Raw genomic sequence first — 21,774 nt, 5'->3', positions numbered from 1 at the left:
TTCAAGCCTGACTTCTCGTCCCACCAATCACCTCCATGGGACCTAGCAGTGGGTTGTGTCCCATAGTTTGAGAAACGATTGGCTTAGCTGTTAATACTGTTAATTCCCTTACCGTTTCCCACCAATAGCGATGCTAAAAATTGTAAAATGTCTAATTATTTCATAATATTTATAAATTTTAATATAACATTTTCCAATGGAACAGCAGTGGAACCTCTGTTGTTGTATTTTTCATGGGACCAAGATATAAAAACTTACATGCAGGAACTTGTAAAATCTGGAAAATATTTATGTGACTGTATGTTGTGGAAAACATACATAACTTTGGGGTTCCACTGTATATCATAGAAATCTGCCAGAGTTTTGCTTTAAAATATTCATAACTTCACATGCAATAATAATTTAATCATAAAATCCTTTTCTCCCACAAGTTGTAAATATAATGAAAATTATGCATTTCCCATAATTTCCAGGATATTTAAACTGCGAAAGTGTCTTGCAGCATTGCTACAGGTTCCTCAAGACAGTCCGATCCCAGAAAAGCAACTGTCATTATTTCAAGCAATACTTTTTCAATACCAATACCACTGATGAAGGTAATCAACTCAGCCCTAATTATGTATGATAATTAGAGGCATGCATATTTTGTTTTTGACGAAAACACGAAATGTGAAATAACACATTTCAATGTTAATTTTTCATGTTTCTGAGGTGTCAGGTGCATTTTCCTACCCTGTTTTGTCATGAAATAAAGGATTGATTGAGTTGGTGTTTTAAGTCCACTTTATGCACAGTAAGGCTAATCGGGACTGGACCTACAGTTTAAAGTGGGATCCGAACCACTTGTGCCTCCACCGGGTATCGAACCCGGGAGCCCTTGATTACAAGGCAATGAAATAAAGGAAAATGAACTGCAAAAATGCAAAATTGACAAACACGAAATTTTGAGTTTATTTACCGATGTTTGAATTATCCTGTGAGTTATGCAATTCACGGAAAATTGATTACTTTTGCTGTAAATACAGGGTGGTGCAGGGAAACGGGGAAATTTCAATTGTAAATGCACGAATAAACACAGGAAAAAATACATTTAATGCATGGAAATACATGTACATAGTATGCATGATTGAAATGCATTAACAATGGCATTCATAAATAAACACGGAGAAAATAGTACTCACTGTATCTGCGAAACTGTTCTTTTTCTTCTTTGTTCTATTAATTTCAGTGGCCACTGCCACCATTCTCATTGGAACTTGTTGTACTGTTGCTTGGCGTGCTTCTATTGTTCTTAGTTCTCCGGCAGCTGCTAGGTGCGCTACTGTTAACTGTATGTCTCCATCCGTGTCATCTGCTATTTCCCAGCGTTAACTGTTGTAGTACGGGAATCCAAGTGTGGTGTGCCTGTCACCTATCGATGTTTAGTTCATGTGGGAACTGGGAAGTGCAATATGGTATGTGTTTCCTTGATTTTGGTGTCGACCAGTGTGTGGGTGGTGTGCCTGACCTGTAGTTTTGAATTTTATGGCTATTGTATTTGATGTGTTTAGCAAGACCAGTAGTGGGTTTGGCTTTTCAGGTGCCATGGTGACTGTGGGCACCCTGTATTGTTCTACCCCTGGTAATAGGCATTGTTACCTTCTTTTCGTAGTCAATCCACATAACTTATTCTTTTCATCTCTTAGGATCAAGAGTCAACCTTACCCTCTCTGCTCCTTGTGTGTGGAGACCATGGTATGAAGGATTCTGGTAGCCATGGGGGTGCATCTTTAGCAGAGGTATTAATTCCTTTTGTAGCAGTTGGCATTCCGTGTGCTAAAAGGTAATTGGAATTTATTAATATCAATATAAATTATTGTGCGTTACTTTTTGTGTATTGATAAAAATGGAAGGAAACTAGGCCCTTGCCACTCCTCTAGCCTCATGTATGAGGATTAGTCAGTAAGTAGGTCACAGAGGTTTGTTTAAACGTTAAAAAAAAAAAATTCTAATGGAGATCATTATCCTTCACCGTTCCTGCCTCTGGCTGGGTCATGCGAGCCTCAGCTACTGGAAGGGTCACAGGTGGCGGATAGTGAAACCTACCTCAGATATGAGGGGAGCTGCGAATAAAGGGAAACCCAAATAAACAGTACCGGACCGAGGTGGCAAGGTTATCAGGGTGTGGATGGTGTCCAGTGGCATGGACATACTCAGCAAATACCACAGTTACCCATCGACAGCCTTATGTCATGGCGAATAAACACCGCCATAAAAGTGTTTGCCCTCACTGCTTTGTGGGTCTGGAGGGATCCAGAAAGGCTAAGGGAGTTGGAACCCTGAAAACAAGGGTGTACCTGAGAACCCACAGGTGGCAGCCCCACCACTCGGGTGTAGGCTGTGACGTGCTTGATTAGCCGACAGCCGAAAACATAAAAAAATCAAGAAAAGAAAGAAGCAAGTCAGACTAAGAGAGATTCTGACTTGAGAACAGTTTTTAATTTTCAACATAATCTCCATCAACATTGATACACTTATCCCATCATTTTATCAGTCCCCATTTAAGTCTTTGTGCTGCTGTCCCAGCTTAAGTTGCACCTCATGTTCAACATCTTCATTATCTGCGAAACGTTTGACCTTCATTATGAGAAGTTATCAACCCAGTTCTGCACCTCTTTATGCTACAAACACTTCTCACCATAAACAGGAAACATTTCCTTATGAATATCCTTTACATGAAGATCTTTTGCCCACAAGAAACTCTCAACAGTACACTTTTCTTCTGAAGTACACTCCTTGAGTACGGTCACCATTTTTAAACAGCAATTATTATCTATTTAGCGATTGCTAACTGAATATCATCAAGTTGGTTTGTGCTGCCACCTAGTGACACCTTTAGAAACTATACGCTACTATTTTCAGCTATCCAACATCAGTTTGTAACCTATTTACTGACTTTCCTAATACATTCTCATATAATAGATCTGAGATGCTATTACCTGGGCAAAACGATGCCCAGGCCCAACCTAACATATGACCACCCCCTTTGATCCTGACCACACATTTCTGACATTTTCCATCCCACCTGCCCACAGTCTATATATCTAATTCATTAATACGGCATCATAACATTTAATCACACTGGAGCAGCTATCACAGAGAAGCCACTCCAACTTGTCACATTTTACTCTAATTTATTAGTGTATGTTGACTTCAGCCTACTGAAATTAAAAGCCTTAACATGTTGTCTTGCAATCACATGTTTGTTTGATTATCAGGATATCTACCAGTCTAGAAATCCTGGAAAATTCAGGAATGGATAGCTGATAACAATTTACAATCATCTTGTGATCCATGCTTTTTATACTGCACCTCAAACATGCTACAAAAGTTAACACAGAAATTTATTTATACAGGGGCCATCCAGAAAATAAGTTCTGTTTGTCAATTTAACCTCTTCAGTCCACAGTGCCACATGTGTGCACCTTCGATCTGAACTATGCATTTTCGAATTGAACGGTTTCGCTGAGCCGAGAACTGAGTTGCATCTTTGTGTATTTCCAGCCCACGTGTAGCTACCGTCTTTTCCGTTAAAAGTTCCAATTTGATCTTCATTTGTTGTGTTTAATATTAACGTTCCTGCAACATGGCGTCCTTTAGCACACATTGTGAAGATAGTAATGTTTTTGTGTGTTGTACAGAGGTATTTTCATGGTTCTTGTGAAAAGATATTATCGATGCTCCCGTAATTGTTGTGCATTGCTATGGTATGAAAGTAAGCATAAAATAACTGTTAAAAATTTATTTGAGTTTGATGTGCACGTACGTGTACCTTGGTATTCAATGCACATGAACTGAGAAGTTCACCTGTCCGTGTAAAATAATAGAAATAAACATTCATTCCTAAATAGGAAAAATATTAATTTGGTAAAAGTACGTCTATATGCAAGATGGGTTGGGTGGTTTGAGATTATACTTTTATTTTTAGTCGCTTTCTGCCTCTTGGACTAATCGTGATGATGATGATGGATGATGACGATGAAATATATAAAAATTGGATATTGTAATTACTTGTTTCACATTTACGTAAATAATTTGTACATAAGAATTTAGCAACTTGAATATGAAATACCACTCTTCATCACTTTTAACACAGAAATAATGTAATGATCAGAGGTGGCTATTATGGGGGACCTGGGAGGATGTTGCCCCCACTTTTTGCCACTTTCGTCTCTGTAATATGCTATATCTTATTTACGAAGGAAAAGTAAACTGCCCTTGTCCCCTTGTTTTTTCACCAGTATCCTCCAGTGTTCGAACTCCATCGCTGCCACTGGTAAGGATAATAAATATTCCTAAAAAAAAATCCAATATATGAGATGCATAGAGAATTTCGGAAGAGAGTTGTAAAATAATAAAGATGTCATGCTACTGACATTTAGGCATTATCCACTCTTATTGATTGATTTGCTTTATTTTACTTAGCTTTTTTTTGTCACTTTTGGCTAATTTGCGAAGATGGGGATGAGTGATGAAATTGATGAATGGACATTCTCAAATATCCATGCCGAGGCCGAGATTCGAAGTAAAATAAACCAAATCACTCACTCACTCACTAATCGGATAGAGTGCACTAATTGGATATAGTGATTTTGCCCAAATTTGGCCAAATCATGTCACAATCATCCTCTAAAAATGAAATTAATTGATTCTTGCTATTATCATTCAGATGAGTGAGGAAAGGAAACAGAGGAAAGTTAGCAAACAACCTATACCTGCAGTAATGTATGGCCATTTTGGACATTCTCAACAGCTAAGTAGTGAGTGGTCAGCGCATGGAGTCAACATAATTTTTCTAGCTCTCGAGACCTAGTGCCCGATATTATTTTTCAAGTATTCTTCCCCATTCTCACCAAAAATTTTGCGGAAAATCGTGATTAACACAATTATAGAACTGGCATCTGGGATCGAACGTGGGACAACGAGCTTGGTACTATAGCACTTGGTGCTAGAAATGATAGCACTAACCATTCTGCTACGTACATGTACATTGAGGAAAAATAATTTAAAAATGGTTCAGAAGTTCAATATTGTCAGAATAAAAATTAATATAAGTTAATAAACAAAACAGGTAATGTTAAAAGAATTTTCCATTCTTTTCTACTAATTGGAACCGAAGGTGCACATATGTACACCACCATTTTTCATTAATCTAAAATAAAAATATTTTCAAAATTGAAATTAACTACAAACAATGAGGGGAAACCATAAATATGTTTTTGTTACTGTAAACAAAGCCTCAGGTCTCAAGAGGTTAAGAAAAACACAACGTGTAGTGGAACTAAAACCCTTATTGCAGACAGAAGTACATACTTTGGACTCATTTTCATCATAGTTGTCACCACTATTCAGACATAATGAGATACCATGTTTTGTATCCCCCTATCATAGAAGGATGCTGCCTGCGATGATAACCAAGTGGTAACAGCATGTTGGAAAATGCACTGAAAGTGCCGACAGGGTGAATCGTCTGTTCTCTGTAATCTTCTCTTCCACTGCACAGACCAAGTCTTCTGCCACCACACATGGTCGGTCACTCATTTGTTCCCTCATTCTGCACATTGTTCCACCCTTCGTTAATCTGTCACACCCATCACCGTACCATTGAGGCACTAATGATCTGTTCCTCATACACCTCGCCAATCTGAGATGGATTTCAGCTTCTGACACATTCTGCGCATTCAAATATCAGATCACAAACCACACTTCATAAGTGGTGGGCATCTTGATTGTCTTGAACATTATCACCAGGGAACAGATTTATATGTAAATACATATTTATGTATGAGGCTGAAATCAGTTATATTTTGTATTATCTTTGCGCATACTGGCATATAGACTTAAAAATTTGTTTTTATTTTCCATATTTGTCCATATTTTAGTTATTTTTACATATTATTTCCATATTTTAGTTATTTTTACATATTATTTCCATATTTTAGTTATTTTTACATATTTTTTCCATATTTTAGTTATTTTACATATTTTTCCATATTTTAGTTATTTTTACATATTATTACCATATTTTAGTTATTTTTACATATTATTACCACATTTTAGTTATTTTTACATATTATTACCATATTTTAGTTATTTTTACATATTATTACTATATTTTAGAACATTTCTCAACATATACTCCATATCCGCGCAATAACTGCATGCCCTCGTGTCATGGAAAGTGTTGGGTGAATTTCTTGCAAATGACTGATAAAGTTTGAAGCGATGTTGAACATATGAAAGTTAACGACCTTTTTATACCCTCCAATTGCATTAATTACTAGTTTTCTGTCATCTGAACAATACATATATTTTTCTGAATTTTACACCTCACAGCTGTTTGCTTTTTCTATTGTAAAATATTTGAAATTCCTGTTTATTTACAATTGTTGTCAACAATAGAGAATGAGGGCTGAACGGAATTCACTTCTTGTTTCTCTTCAAGACAGTCACGGTAATATAGTTAGAATGCCGAGAAGCACCATGAATTGTTTTAAAACTGAAGAGTTATGTATGTAGTGTCTTATATTGTTAAAAAGGTAAATTTTTACAATTTTAAGTCCATATTTAACTTCATATTTTGGTAAAAAGTATAAATCTGTTCCCTGATATCACAATCCACTGCAAAGCTTCTGCACTTATCTTTCCTCCAACTGATGTCTGTGACTTGCCAACGGGTCAAACAACTCACCACACTTGCACAATCCCGTGACTGTGGCACAAATTGCAAACGGAAGTAACTTTCTGGATGTACTATGTGTTAATTATATATCAATAACTGCGAAATATATTACGTAGTGTGTTTACAATTATATAAATGTTAATGACTTTAATCTCTTTGTACATTATACCCTTAAAGCTGTGCTGCATGTTGTCCCTGTCCACCATCTTGCCACTATACTGGATCCGCCCTTAGAAGGAACTGTACTGTAAACAAATGCACGTGTATGAATACAGTGTTGCCAACCAATAACTGCAGACTATAGCGAAAAGCGAATTCTCACAGTGTGTAGGGTTCTACATTATATTGTAGAAATGCTTTTTATGGATAAGCATCATAATCACAATGTGGACATGTCATACCCTATTTGTTGCTAGTTTTCATAGAATAAAGAATACAAATTTTCCTCCTCACGTCCCTCACAAGAAAAGCCATTTTTTGAATGGCCAGTTCTTTCCGAGTGTTATCTTTGTATATCCGTAGGTTTATTAAATATATATATGTAGTATAAATATATTCACATAACTAGTTTTTCATACATTTTTAGAGTTTTCCAAATTTCACGCAAATTGGACAAAAATTGTAGGAGAATTTGAAAAAAAATCCAACATCCTGGATCCGCGATTTTCTCTTTTTATGCTATCAAAAATGAAGTAGACCCTGTCTTGCAATGGACGTAGAGAATAGATGTGCAGAATTTCGTCTAATTTACTCAAAAATCGTAAGAGGTTTGACAAATCGAAAATTACCAACGAAATGGAACTTCAGCCACTTTATTTCTTCCATTTTTCAAAATTTTGAAAATCTAGCATCATAGTTACAAACAGCGACATAGAGAACGTTCGAATAGGAGCATCTGCAACAATACCACAAGGATTAATACTGCTGTTAAAGAAAATAAATAAACAAACGAAAAATAGGTCACTTCCGTGTCTATTTTTGAATGAAGTCAAATAAGTATGATACTAGTGTGCAAATATCTGAAAGCCATTATTGTCACCAATGCAGGACCAAAAAGTTCAAAACAGCTAATTTTAGCAAAAGAATAGGCGGATTGGCAACACTTCTCATTGAGTCTGCTTGAACAACAGACCCTGCCACGTGCAACAAAATATAGTCCACTTTCTAACTTGCAAGAATAGAACATTCCTTCAACACAATTGTAATTATCGTACTCTAGAATTATCATAACCAATATTTAGTATGTAAATGAACTCCAGGTTGACATAAATACACAAGACGTGACAATTTTTACTCTGCGTACAACACGCATGCGTAAAGGCTGGCCAGGTGGGAGGGAATTTCAATTTGTGCGAGATGGATGTTCGCGTTGGCTACGTTAAACACTGCAGCGGGGAACCGTTGAAAAGCGGCGAGAAACAAATTGTATTGAATGTGTTCGCAAAGTTTTGCGAGAAATATCCAACTATGGTTATCCAGGATGTGATGAAATTGACATCTGAGTTTACTGGTGTGTCTGTTAAGAGTGTAAAATCTGCGCGCAGCGAGGTTCTAAATAAGGGGATTTAAACAACACCAGGGAAAAAGCGTCGACGTCAAAAGCCTGTGTTACAAGCTCAGTGCGATGATTTTGGGAGGATCCGTCTTAAGGTTCATCACTTTTTGGATAGGAACAAAGCGGCAACAATAAATAAAGTGTTGGTGAGTGTGAATAGTGATCCGGATCTGCCGAACCTTAAGAAAATAAGTTTCCACACACTTCTGAAAGAAATCAGCTTCGAGTTTGTGCAACGCAACAGAAAAAAATATTATTGTTGACCGAGAAGACATATTGTTGTGGCGCCGAAACTACCTGAGGAAAATACGCGAATACAGGCGGGAGGGGCGAAAGTTGTATTTCCTTGATGAAACGTGGGTGAATGAAGTTCATACTGTTTCTAAGGTGTGGGTAGATTCTGCCGTAAAATCTAAAAAAAAAACAGGCTTTCCTCTCAGGATTAACCACAGGGCTAAGAAACCCGACCGGCAAAGGCAGACGCCTTATTGTATTGCATATTGGAAAAAGAAGAGGAACGCTTCTGGGAATCAGATTACATGTGCGACACGGTTGTTGACGGACTTGTTACCAATCCAGCTGTAACAACCGCCATGTTAGGCAGATTTAAGTTGTATATTGGCATTTATCTTATTCGTATACTTTCAAGTTAGGAACTTGGATTAAATTATTTATACTTAATTGTTTTCATAATTCATATATATATATATATATTTACATTTTATCTTATATTATTTGCGTATTTTTGCAATATTTATTCAGAATTTATAGGCTAATAATTATCCCAAATAATATATGCAACGTTTTCATTGTTTTTCAAGCACAAGTTAAATACATTTCTTCTTAATATCGATTTTTGTTCAACAATGTACAAGATTGAAGTAATTTGTCTTCGTTATAAACTAAATCTTTATTTAATCATTTTTTTTTGTGCAAGGGCAAATATGATTTATTTGATAAAATCAGTTTAGTTATTTCTATATAGTTTAATATTGTAATATTATAGCCAAATATTTCTCCCTCATTTTCAATAAAATATCATATTCCTATTGGCTGTTTATATTAGGAGTTGGGGAACCACGCTTCGTGTTCTTGGTGATGTAAAAACTTCCACGTTGGCATTTTTAATTGTTGCCAACCCTAACTTTAGCTTACTATCGCTAATTAACATTGATGTGTTATATAAATTATCCCGGGTTCGAAACCTTGCCTGCGCATGGATGTTTGTGGGTGTCCATTCATAAATTTCTTCATGTCATCACTCATCCACATCTTCGCAAATTAGCCAAAAGTGGCACAAAAAGCGAAGTAAAATAAGGCAAATTAATCATTCAATCTCTAGCCTTCTTAAACACAAAGGTTTATGGCTGCAGCAGCACAAGACTTCCATCTGTCCTTATCCTGGGCAAAATCAATCCAATCTTTTCCATCCTTACCAATTTCCTTTAGGTCCATTTCAAAGTCATCCCTCCATTTTCATCTTGGCCTTCCTGCAGATCTTTTACCATCAGGTTTCCCAACACGAATCCAGCAAACTCTTCTTTCCTCTCCCATTGAGATGGAATAGGTCTCCTAAATATCAGATGTATAAGTTAAACAGTGGTTTAAAGACCAAATCAATCAATATGACAAAAGTATGTGTTTTTTTTTAAATTAATATACATTATTTATGCTGTATGAATATCTAAATTTTTTAATTTTTTTTTCAGTAAGACTGATGAAATTGTTCAACAGATTGACATTGTTCCAACACTCTCAGCATTGTTGGGTCTTCCCATTCCAAAAGGAAACATAGGAAGGATATTAATGGAATTTTTCCACCATCTGCCAAACTCTTATCAGTTATACATTCTTCATTACAATGCTGTGCAGGTTGCTTCATTGTTTGAGAATGCCATTCTTAATTTTGATAAAGGTTAGTTGTTGTTTTTTCACTTGTGGCTTTCAGTTTGGTTTTGTAATGTCAAGTAGCAATAAGTATTTAGTCAAAGTTCATCAGAACAAAAAGTTGAAAATGGATCTTTCATTATGTGGTTCTTTATTATAATATCTGATTCCTTTCTTTCGTTTATAAATTATTCCCAGTTTAAAAGATCCATATCATTATTCAATTAGTTCAAAAATTGAGCATTGAAATGCATTTTGTTAGTGATAAATATTATTACTATGAAAGACTGTGATATTAATTTTTCCTGAAATAGTAGTGAGTAAAAGTTATCAAGAGCTAATGTCTGAAGGGCAGTCACTCATGGCCTATTATTGCCAGTGTGCAAACTCAGTGGCTGAGCACTTTAACCATCTCACTCTGTCCTGGGGTCTGTGTAGACCCCAAGCACTTTTAGCTAGTTGCCAAAAATAATACATCATTCTGTGAGTTGTCATATCCCGTGACATCTCGTCTCAAAACATGTACAACATGGGGTAAAAAATTCACTACCCTTATACCAGGGGTTGTTAGGATTTTTAAATTTTTGCGCATGAATGTTACATTTCTGTGACCTGGGGTCCATGTGGATCCCATAGTTATGAGGTAGAATTCGCATTGCTTGAGTTTCCCGCCTCACTGAAAATTGTTGCGAGAGCCATCTATGATTCCTGACAGAGGGCATTGTATGTTTCTCAGAAGTGGCACTCTTATGTACACATAATTGCAACTGTCATCCAACTGCCCTTCTCAATTGTGAAGACCTATGGTCTTCCGGTCCAACATGCTGGACTGCATAGATATTAGTGGTGCATAATTTGGATATTTAGGTTGTCAGATTGTGTATCTTGAAAGCACCATCGACGTCGCTTGTTCTTGAAAGACTTTGGGAGAAAGCTGGTCAAATAAAAAGGTACGTTGCCAGCTATGTCCACATTCTTTGAACAGAAAGCTGAAGACACGATGCACCAATTGCCATATCCTGTGTTGCCCAGTACACCAGCAGACCATCATTGACGTGTGTGCAGTAAACATTTAGAAATATCAAAACAAATGTGTAATTATGATAAAGTGAAAGTGATAATATTTTTTATTTATGAATAAAAGTGAGTAATAAAATACTTGAATCAGAGGTCATTACTAAGAGAATACTTAGATTAATGCAAAAGTTATGTAAACAACAGTAAATGGATGTTTTAAAGTGTGGAATCCATGTGGATGCCAGGTCATAACAGGGCACATTACGGAAGGATAGAGTGATAAGGTTAAATGGTCGACTTTCAAACTCACTTCAGAAGTTCCGAGATTCATATCCCATCCTGGCAATGGTTGTTCTTTGTGAACATCTCTTCATCAGTTTCACGTAATCATCACTCATCAATCAGCCAAAAGGGCAGAGAAGAGATTTAGAGTAACAAAAATACAAAATACAAATACATCGATGCCCAGAATGTATGGGGCCCTGCATCCTCCCTCCCCTCTAATGCCTTCACCGCATGTTCTGGGATTTTTTTTTTGCCTTTAGCTGTGCTCTTCCTATTGCTGCTTAAAGTCTTGAGTAATTACTGTCATAGGCCTAACTTGGCGGGGGCTAAGGGGGCTGCTTGACCCCCAAAATTTTCAGGTTTGTTAAAATTTACCTGTTATTGGTACCTTAGTTAACCTCCTGGAACCTGAGGAGCAAGGTAATGAGTAATTTTTATAATTTTTGCAAATGCTACAGTTATTTATCAAGACTGACTTGGATATTTTTATGGACTTAAAACCTTTTGATTCTGCCCCCCTACACCCAGAGTTAAGTCGCAAGTTACGTCTATGATTACTATGTTCTGTCAGCTTGTTATACATTATTTTCCTGTGTGTGTGTGTAAAATAATACATTGTTTATGCTGCTGAAATTTTCATTAGCAAAACTATACTGCTGAACCAAAAGAACAGACACCTTAATATTTGACATGTGAATTGCAATTACTTATGAATTATGCTCTCAGTTGAACAATTGAACATTATATTTGTTTTTTGTTGAATATATTCAGGTTTTCTTATTTCCAATAATTTCTGCAACATTTAGTTAGCCTTCTAATCAGAGTTAATTCTAAATTATGCATTATCACAAAAAATGCAAGTATCCATCTTTTGTCCTGCAGTATCGAATGGCAGTTTTAATTTCTTTTTTACTTGTTTCATTTATTAGATGTACATAATGCATGTAAAGAGACATTCATTTGTTTTCATTGTGACTGAAAATGGTAAACAAAACAAGTGAGGCAATTTTTTTTAAAAGCATAATGTTGTTGCACCAGTGCCAAAACTATGAATATGCAAATTTCAACTTTTCACTTAGTTCAGTTCCTGACTACTTCTATTAATATATCCTACACTAACTTATATGACCTAAATAACACCTATAAGTTGGTACATAACCCATGACGTCATATATCCATTTTCCCCCCAGGATCTTTAATATTAAAATACTTTTATCTGAAAAGTAAGATTTATCACGTGTGTGGTTTTGGCATTGGTGCGATAATGTCAATTACAAATATGATCTGGTTATAATGCAGTTATTTGATTTTCAGTAAATGGATATATACAGTACAAGGAAGCATTCAGTTTGTACCAAAAGTGGCTGAAGTATACATCAGAGGAAGAAGAAGAGAATGGATTAATGGCAAGAATTGTGGCTCTTTATAATGCAGCTTTGATTGAAATGAGTAGCACGTTAGCTGAATCATTTGCCACTTTTGACTTGATTGCTATGACTTTAGCAATTGGCATTATCTGGCAGGTAAATACTGAAATTGTGTATGCATGTGATACACAGGGTGATTCAGTATAAGCATGCACACTTTTATTGAATCACCATGTTTATTGAAATATATAGTCTGTGTACAACTCTACCAAGAAGAGAAAAACTTGGGTGCTGTTGTTAAATTTTTAACCCTAAATGAGTGGGGTGAGTGCAGTTGATGTCATCAGCTGCTTGCCATGTTATCCTGCCTCTCTTTTGCCAAAATTTGTGGCATTCTTTAACAAAAAAAAAGGTAAAGTACTCCCCTGTGCTTAGCACCACGACATGAAGGCGTATAGGTGGTGTGGGGGTAACGCCCCACACTTTCTTGATCCAGTCATGAGTGGGGGTGATGTGATCAGCATCACACCCCTGACCGACTTTATCCCCCAGGGTTTCCCCCAGGTACTCATGTCATTCGACGCTGGGTGGGTGCCAGGACCGCTTCCAACGTTAGAAAAGTTCCCGGATTTGAACCGGCCGGGGATCGAACCCGGGACCTTGAGCATGGTAGTCAGACGCATTACCGACTGAGCCACCGCATTCTTTAACACATTTTCATTTTAGCACCAAGCATTCGTTTCATCATGAAGAGCAAAACTGTACACAGCAAAAGTAGATTTATTGATTTTTTTGACAAAGAAGCAAGAGAGTGAAGTTTTAGTTATGGCAACGCTGGGCCAGTTGAACAAAAGTAAAGGAGAACCTTTTCAACTCCTTTTCATCTGCAGTGACTGCCATTGAAATAAACAAAGAACTGTCCACTTTAGTTCAAGAGTTGGCCAGGGTCCTTCTGTTCTTGGTATGACTATGTTATATCATGAATGAACAAATTGTTATCTAATATTGCTGAACAAATAATTGATGGTAATAAAAACTGTACGTGTGCATTAGCTAACGTGTCTCCCATTCCCTCAAAATTTCATTGCATTTTACATATTTCTCAAGAACTGTATCATCATCATCAGCCTTCGCTGTTTCCTGCCTCTGACTGGGTCGGCATAGAAGTCAAGCCTGTCCATTTTTTTCTGGTCTTCCACCACTCCTCTCTTTCCACGGTGTTCCAATCTTGTTCTCTTGTCCTAACATTCTCCACTATCTGTTCTTTCCACCGACATCTTGGTCTCCCCTTTGGCCTTATTCCCACTCCTTGTGCAGTCTTTCTGCATGCATCCTCTTCATGTGTCCAAACCACCTCATCTGTGCCTGATCTATTCTGTCCTGAATCTTCACCATCCCCACTGTCTGTCGGATCTCCTCATTTCTTATTTTATCTCTTCTAGTCTTCCCCAATATACTCCTTAAAAATTTCATCCCCACTGCCTGCAACTTTCTTTTGTCATGGTCCAAGTCTCTGCTCCATACGTAATTATTAGCACATAGTATGTGTTATATATTACCTTCTTGAATTTCATAGGGACATCCCTGTTCCATATTAATTTTCGAAGCTCTCCACTACCCTCAAATCTTCTGTGTCCACTTTTATTCTTGGTACATTTCTGGCTCTGTTTCTAGTCGTTCCTGCTCTTCTAATTTATTCATTCCAACTATCAAACTGTTTCTGTACTTCCTCCCTGTTTCCCCATATTACTTAGTCATCAGCGAACAACGGAGCCTTCCTATCTTCCCCACCTTGCATCCATTAGCACATTAGTGGTATTCATGTGTAGTTTTTACATTCCTTTCTGCCCCTTCATGAATATGGGAACTATTGGTCCCTTTGTCTAATCTCTTGTCACCTCTCTCTCTTGCCACGCTGTTTTCATCACTCTGTACACCCGCTACACACCAATCACTCCTGCTCTTAGTATCGTTTCCACTGGCACTGCGTCTATTCCAGGTGCTCTACCTCTCTTCATTCAGTTATTTCCATGAGATTAATTTTTTCCTTCCTGTTTTCTTTTTCATTCACTTCTTCATGTTCATTTCCTTTTTTCACGTTCAGCAATTTCTCAAAATGACTTCTCCACATTCTCCCTATTTCTTCATCTACAATGTTTCCCCTTTCATCCCTTAGCTTATTGATTGGTTTGCTTTATTTTACTTCACTTTTTGTGCCACTTTTGGCTAATTTGCGAAGATGGGGATGAGTGATGATGTGATGAAATTGATGAATGGACATTCACAAACATCCATGCCCAGGCTTCGATTCGAAGCCGGGACCCCTGGCGTCATAACGCGATGTGCTAACCACTCCACCATGGGGCCGGCCTTAGTTTACAGCTGTCTCCTCTTTCTCTCACTAATCCATGCAACACTTTCTTGTTCCCATCTACATCTTCTTCTAGAACTTTGGCTCATTCTTCCATCCGCTTTCTTCTTTGATCCTTTACTAATGTTCTTACCTCATTCTTCATTTCCATGTACTCTTTTCGTGCATTTTGTGATTTAACTTTACACCATTTTCTAAATGCATCATTTTTGTTTTTCACTGCCCCTCTATTTCTTTCATTCCACGATGGTGTTTCTTTCTTTCTTTTCTTGCTTGTCCTTCCGCATACCTTTTCGGTTGCCTCTACTAATCCGGTTATAAATGTTATCCATTCTGTTTTCTGTTTTTACTCCTTTGGGTTCATCTCATTCCACTTTAGTGCGTAATGTTTCTTGATATTTCTCTTTTATCATCTTATCCTTCAATTTCCACACTCTTATTCTTCTCTCTTGTTTCTCCCTTCTATCTTTTATTTTCCATCTCCTCACATCTCCTACGAGTAACCTATGGTCACTGTCTAAGTTCTAACTTGGTATTGCTTTAATGTTGTTCATTATCTTCTTTACTTCCTTGTTTACTAATATATAATCTAGTACAGCCTTTTTTTTCATGATTCCAACTGTCTCTTGTAATTTTTTGGCTGTGATATTTCTTCTTAAACCAGCTATTACCTACTAACAGTCTGTTTCTCTTACAAAAGTCCAGTAGCTTCCTCCCCTCCTCATTCCTCTGTCCCCATCCATCTGCTCCAAGTATTTCCATGCACCCTTTCCTGTCTCTTCCCACTTGTGCATTAAAATCACCCATCACAATTTGCCATTCCTTTCCTACATGTTCTTCCAAACCTTATTCAAATTCTGCTTTCTCCTCCCTTGTACATCCTGTTTGTGGGGCATACACTTGAATTATTTCTATTACTTTCCCCGCTTACATTCATTTTTAGTTTTATTATTCTGTCATTTACCCTCTCTACTTCCTCACTTATTCCACTTCTGACTACAAATCCAATCCCACTTCTCCTGCCCTCTTCGGTACCTGCCCAGTACAGTTTATAGTCTTTCCTCAATTTCATTTCTCCTCTTCCTTTCCATTTTGTTTCGCTCATTCCAAAGATGTCGATTCCTCTTCTCTCCATTAGAGCCACAATTTCTTCAGCCCTTCCTGTCAGTGTTCCAATATGCAATGTCCCTATTCATAGCCTGCATTGTCTCCAGTTTTCAGTCTGGCTTGCTTCTCTCTCTTCTCGAATTTTTCATGTGTTGTATGTTGGCTAATGGGGCCTGTCACAGCCTACACATGGGTGGTGGGGCTGCCACCTGTGGGTTCTCAGGTACACCCGTGTTTTCTGTGAGGGTTCCAACTCCCTTAGCATTTCTGGATCCCTCCAGGCCCACAAGGCAGTGAGGGCAAACACTTTTATGGTGGTGTTTATTCGCCATGACAGAAGGCTGTCCATGAGTAACTGTGGTATTTGCTGAGTATGCCTATGCCACTGAACACTCGCACACCCTGATAGCCTTGGTCCAGAGGACTGCTTATTTGGGTTTCCCCTTATTCGCAACTTCTCATATCAGGGGATTTTTACTATCCGTCACCTGTGATCCATCCAGAGTTAGTAAAAAATAATTACATAATAACTGTTGAATGTCAGCGAACAGCCAGGTCTAACCATCACTGTTCATTGCATTTGACATTCATAATACATACATAATACATAATATGTGTAAAGATCCATTTTTTGAATAATCAATAAGATAAAATCACATTTGATCTCTTTCATGGGTCGCAAATTTGTGGGTATCTTATAAGCATTAGCTAGCCACAATGGTCTAGCTGGTAGGATGTCTTAACTGCCACGTGGTTCATTTCCCACGGTGGGTAATCTAAGTGGTTCATTTCCCACGGTGGGTAATCTAAGATCGGAATTATTGTAATTTTGTCCGTGCATAAAGTAGCTCGAGGGTTCACCTAGCCTCAAATAAATGGGTAACTGGGGGGGGGGGGGCAACCCTGGGAGATAAAGGCAACCAGAGCCTGCAAAAATGGCCAAGATGGAGATTTTAATTTAAAGGATTTTTAATAGGGTTATTCTGTAACAGCACATAAAACCAGAAAACGAACACACTTCTGGCAAGTTTACAGCTCCAATTTTACATTTTCTAGAGGTCAGACAGGTAGAACAAGGCCAGTACCAACAAAATTTTAAATGGGATAAGTGTTAGCCTAACACCTGATTCATTTTACCTTGTTATTTAAAATACATTTTGTGGAAAATGTGTTTTGGTATGAGCAGACATTTAAATATTAGCCAAATGCACTAATACAAAGTCAGGTCTGTTCTTTCACTATTGTTAACTTAGATAGCATGGTATAACTGTCATATTTAGACTAATGCTGTGCACCAGACATAAACTATGTCATCACTATAAATGTATATTATGTATCTTTAACCTTTTGTCATATTTTCTCATGTCCACTGTTAATCTGTATTGCCATCCAGTATAAATGGTCATGTACAATTCTTTGCTTTATGCAAGTTGCATATTCCTGTTCTATTGATTTATTTGTGAATTACACACTTTTGTTACTGACTGCTCTCGAGTTCCATTCTTACCTTCGTACTGTGTGACATTGATAAACCTACACTTAACCATAAGAAACATGTTTGATAGCCTACCATTTGTTGTTATATATTATCCAAATCTTCTATGGGGCCAGACTTCTGCCCCACCATGTATATAAAAAATGGAGAATGGTATTAAGTTCAAAGTGTATAAATGTTTTTCTCTTCTATGTATGATAATTAGGAAAATCAAATCATCCTTCCAAGACCATACTGTAAAAATGTTTAGATATTGTAATTTCTAAACAATTTTTGTTATTTTATATATTGTAAATTTGCTTTTTACTTTTCAGATAATAATTTTATTGGTTTCATCAAAGTTGGCTGAAAGGAAGTCTAATAATGCAATAGGATTCTTTACTTTTGCTTCCGTAATTAGTATGACTTTGTATTGCATACTTATGGTGATGTGCTCAACTATTCAACCTGTCAGTGTTGCATGTACCAATGCTCCCTCATGCATTATCTCTGTGGTTGTTACACTCGGAATATTGGCAACAAATGCATATCTCATTTCCCTATATTGGCTGGGATTTTGCAAGCTGAAAAAAGTAAGTAACTTATTTAAGTATGAATTGTAGTGAAATTGTAATGTACATTTTAACAGTTGATGTCATATGATCAATCAAGCTGTATCAGAGTTTATGTCCTACCTTTTGAAAACAGGCAAGAGTTCTTATGTTCAAGGAGAAGACTGAAGAAAGTTTGTGGTGCAGGGATTTGAGAAGAAACCTATGATTGGCCCACTGTGGATTCAGGATTGTTCATTGGCTGTAGTTGTAGTGTTCTGGAAAATTCTATTGTGGTTTGTTTTTCTAATGTGATAGCTCTGGCTTTTTTCCTTCTATCTTGAAAATAGATTTCATCCAGGGATAAATAACCAGAACAAAAATCTCACATGTCAACTTATCGATACGGGAGGATTCAAAGTGGACTAATCACAGGCATCTTTCTACAGAAATCTCCTGTACGAGGTTATTATTTTAATAGTGCCACAGTTCAGCGTAAGAGCACTTCATTTTAAGCAGCATACATGCAAATAATGTCTCTTCATTCCACTACCACATTTTTCTTTAGGGAAAACATTTCTTGGCAGAATATTTTTGAAAAGAAATCAAAAAATTACTAGGGCTTAGCCGATGCTGATTTATAGGTATCGGCCGATACCAGTGGTATCGGCCGATACCAGTGGTATCGGAAAGTATCGGTTTGGGATTTATTTGCTGGTACCGACCGATACCTTTCCAGCATTTTGGTCTTTCATAGGCTCAGCAAAAAATGCCTCTCGACACTTCCACAGAGCCTAATTAATCTTGAAATAATGCAAAATTCAAAGTTTCTCATTATTTTGCACCAGTTTTGATTGATTGATTGAGTTGATTGATTGATTGAGTTGGTGTTTTTAAGTCCACTTTATGTACAGTAAGTCTAATTGGAACTCTACCTACTCTTTAAAGTGTGATTCGCACACTATGTGCTTCCACCGGGTATCGAATGCATGAGTTTTGAGTGAGAAAACTTAATTTTGTGATATATGTAATTTAATATTCTAATGCAATTTTTGTATATTTTAAAGCAAACATTTTGGTCAATACATGCATAATTAGAGTAAATACTTACACACTATTGTTAATGAATATTTTGAATTACCTTTAATTATTACAATTTTCAAGTATCTGTAATGACATTGTCATCTGTATTGGTATCTGTTCATAGTGGTATCAGCTCACCCCAAAAAATTATTTTTTTCGGGAACTACTGAACTCTCCCCTTTCCTCTTTAAATCAGCACACAGTGAATGTATTATTATTAAATATAACATCAAAATGGCAGATACACTGATATACCTGTATCATCCAGTAGATAGGGTACCGATTAATCTGTCACATTGCTGATAATATTAAAGAAAGGATGGTATAGCTCTGAAAGGAAATTAGGAGGCTATTAGAAAATAAATTATAAAATACAGCAGTAATGTAGTGTGTATTGAGTACTCTGAAAAAAACTTGAGGATTCTGAACTCGGGAAAATTATATTTATACCGCGTTTGTTACAACCTGTCCCGGTTCCCGCGCTAGTTGCTGCCTGGCTTTTCTCGGTGCTGGGGAAAGTCAAAGCCAGGCAGCCAATTAAAATACGCAACGTCGCAACAGCGTCTACGTAAGTGCCTCTCTTCTGGCTTCCATTCGCTCCTCGCTGCCCAGCAGACGATTTTTTCCTCGTTTCTCATTGGCACCGAAACTCTCGAGCGCTCCCTAGCGTGGGAAAGGGGACAGGTTGTAACAAACGCGGTATAGTGTGGAAACTCTGAATAATGTCTCCCAGCATCATATAATTTGTACAATATAGATGCAAAATATTGATGTGTAAAGAACATGGATTCAACTGTTGTTGAGCCAATACCAATATGTCGGTATCAGGTGATGCCATCAGAAGGTATCTGCCAATACTTTTCTTGTGCTTGGATCATTCTTAGGGTCCCCAAAAATGTGACACGACACTTTTGCGTAGTCGAATTATCCTGGAAGTGGGAATTGCTGAGAGTGTATTGCTTCAAAGTGGTACCAACTCGCACCTAGATTCTACATTTCATGCAAAAAAGGTGTATCTATTGATTGCTGTAACACTATCATCATTGACCTGTCTTTTGTGCTTAACCGTAGCTTTCCCTTGCTATAAGAGAAACTTACTGAGATGTGTGGGTGGGGCTCACAGGACCACAATTTTATTGTTAAATAAACAATTTTGTTATTGAGTCACTGCTTCCTTTGCTGCTCATATAGCTGTAATTATACATTAAGTATAGTAGTTACAAAAATTACCATCATTAACAGAAAATAAGAAACAATTATTGCACGAGTGTCACACACATATTTTATCATTCGCTAAACTTCGAAAAAACATATTTATATTGCATCAATGCCTTCTTATACCTAGGTATGTATATATTCAGTTATGTAGTAATTATAATAATTACAAAACTTCGAAAAACATATTAATGTTGCATCAATGCTTTTTTTTGTTTTGTTTATATATGTTGAGTTATATAGTAATTACAAATATTACCATATGACATTACCAACTGTTTCAGGCTGGAGTGTCATGCCAGATCATCCCAAGGGGGGTAGAGGGGCTGATAAATCCACAAACTGAATTTGCCCGTGTTTATGTTACCTTTACGATTCCTGGAACAAAAGTAATACAGAAATATTGGGAACACCCTAGGGAACAATGTAATTATTTTAATTTTTTATAAAAATATCAACACTTGAAAAATAAAAAAAGATGTGGTAGGCCTTACAGCCCTCCCTCAGGTAAGCTAGGGTTAAATGCATGAACTTGAATGTTTTATTTTTTGTCATCTTCTTGTTCTTCCCACATGACTGATTGTCCTTATGTATTCACAGATTCCTAATCTGGACCTTGTGAAGAAATTACTTTTGGCAGGATGCACTCTTGGCGTGATCTCACTCCTCTCAAGTAGTTTTGTCGAAGAGGAACACCAAGTTTGGTATTTTCTGTGGATGTCCTTAAATGTAGCAATGCTGTGGAGGACTGTGTGCAGTGTGGTAAAAAATAAAATTAACAATAGTGAACTAAAGATAGATTGGAAACTAGTCATTTCACTAATTGGAGTGTTGATCCTTAATCGTTTCGCAAGAAAGTTGAACCAGACTGGCGACAAATGGTCTCACCTGCCTGATATTGCGGACTGGCTGATTCACGCAAACAACAAACTGTTCTTGTCAGGAATGTTGTTCCTGAGCCTTTGCGTATTATTCCTGTTGATAAAACCAAAGTCAAAGCTGACGGCTGTTGCATCTACAATTGCGTTGGCATGCATTTACTTCTACCATTCTGCAGCTGGCACTGTGGTGTTGCCTTTTGCATATCCTTCATCAAGGTACGTTTAATGTATTTAGTAAGGGTGTGAAGGTTCGATTATAT

At 37.1% G+C, this 21,774-nt stretch overlaps 1 protein-coding gene across 1 annotated transcript in view; it reads left to right on the top strand.

The window, feature by feature from the left end:
* Positions 1-21,740, top strand: part of LOC145990098 (GPI ethanolamine phosphate transferase 2, catalytic subunit-like) — a 45,179-nt gene extending 23,439 nt beyond the window's left edge. The window contains exons 6-10 of the mRNA XM_083125751.1: positions 1,686-1,822; positions 9,986-10,191; positions 12,780-12,988; positions 18,120-18,377; positions 21,234-21,740. Of these exons, the coding sequence (XP_082981877.1) occupies positions 1,686-1,822; positions 9,986-10,191; positions 12,780-12,988; positions 18,120-18,377; positions 21,234-21,740 (1,317 nt within the window). The remainder of the gene's footprint in view (positions 1-1,685; positions 1,823-9,985; positions 10,192-12,779; positions 12,989-18,119; positions 18,378-21,233) is intronic.
* Positions 21,741-21,774: the final 34 nt, after the last annotated feature.

Source organism: Lepisma saccharinum, chromosome 7 (assembly GCF_977018435.1).
Source record: "Lepisma saccharinum chromosome 7, izLepSacc3.1, whole genome shotgun sequence".
In the NCBI taxonomy this organism is placed as follows: Eukaryota; Metazoa; Arthropoda; class Insecta; order Zygentoma; family Lepismatidae; genus Lepisma; species Lepisma saccharinum.
Note: the sequence above shows the minus strand (reverse complement) of the source record. Positions and strands in the feature narration are given on the sequence as shown.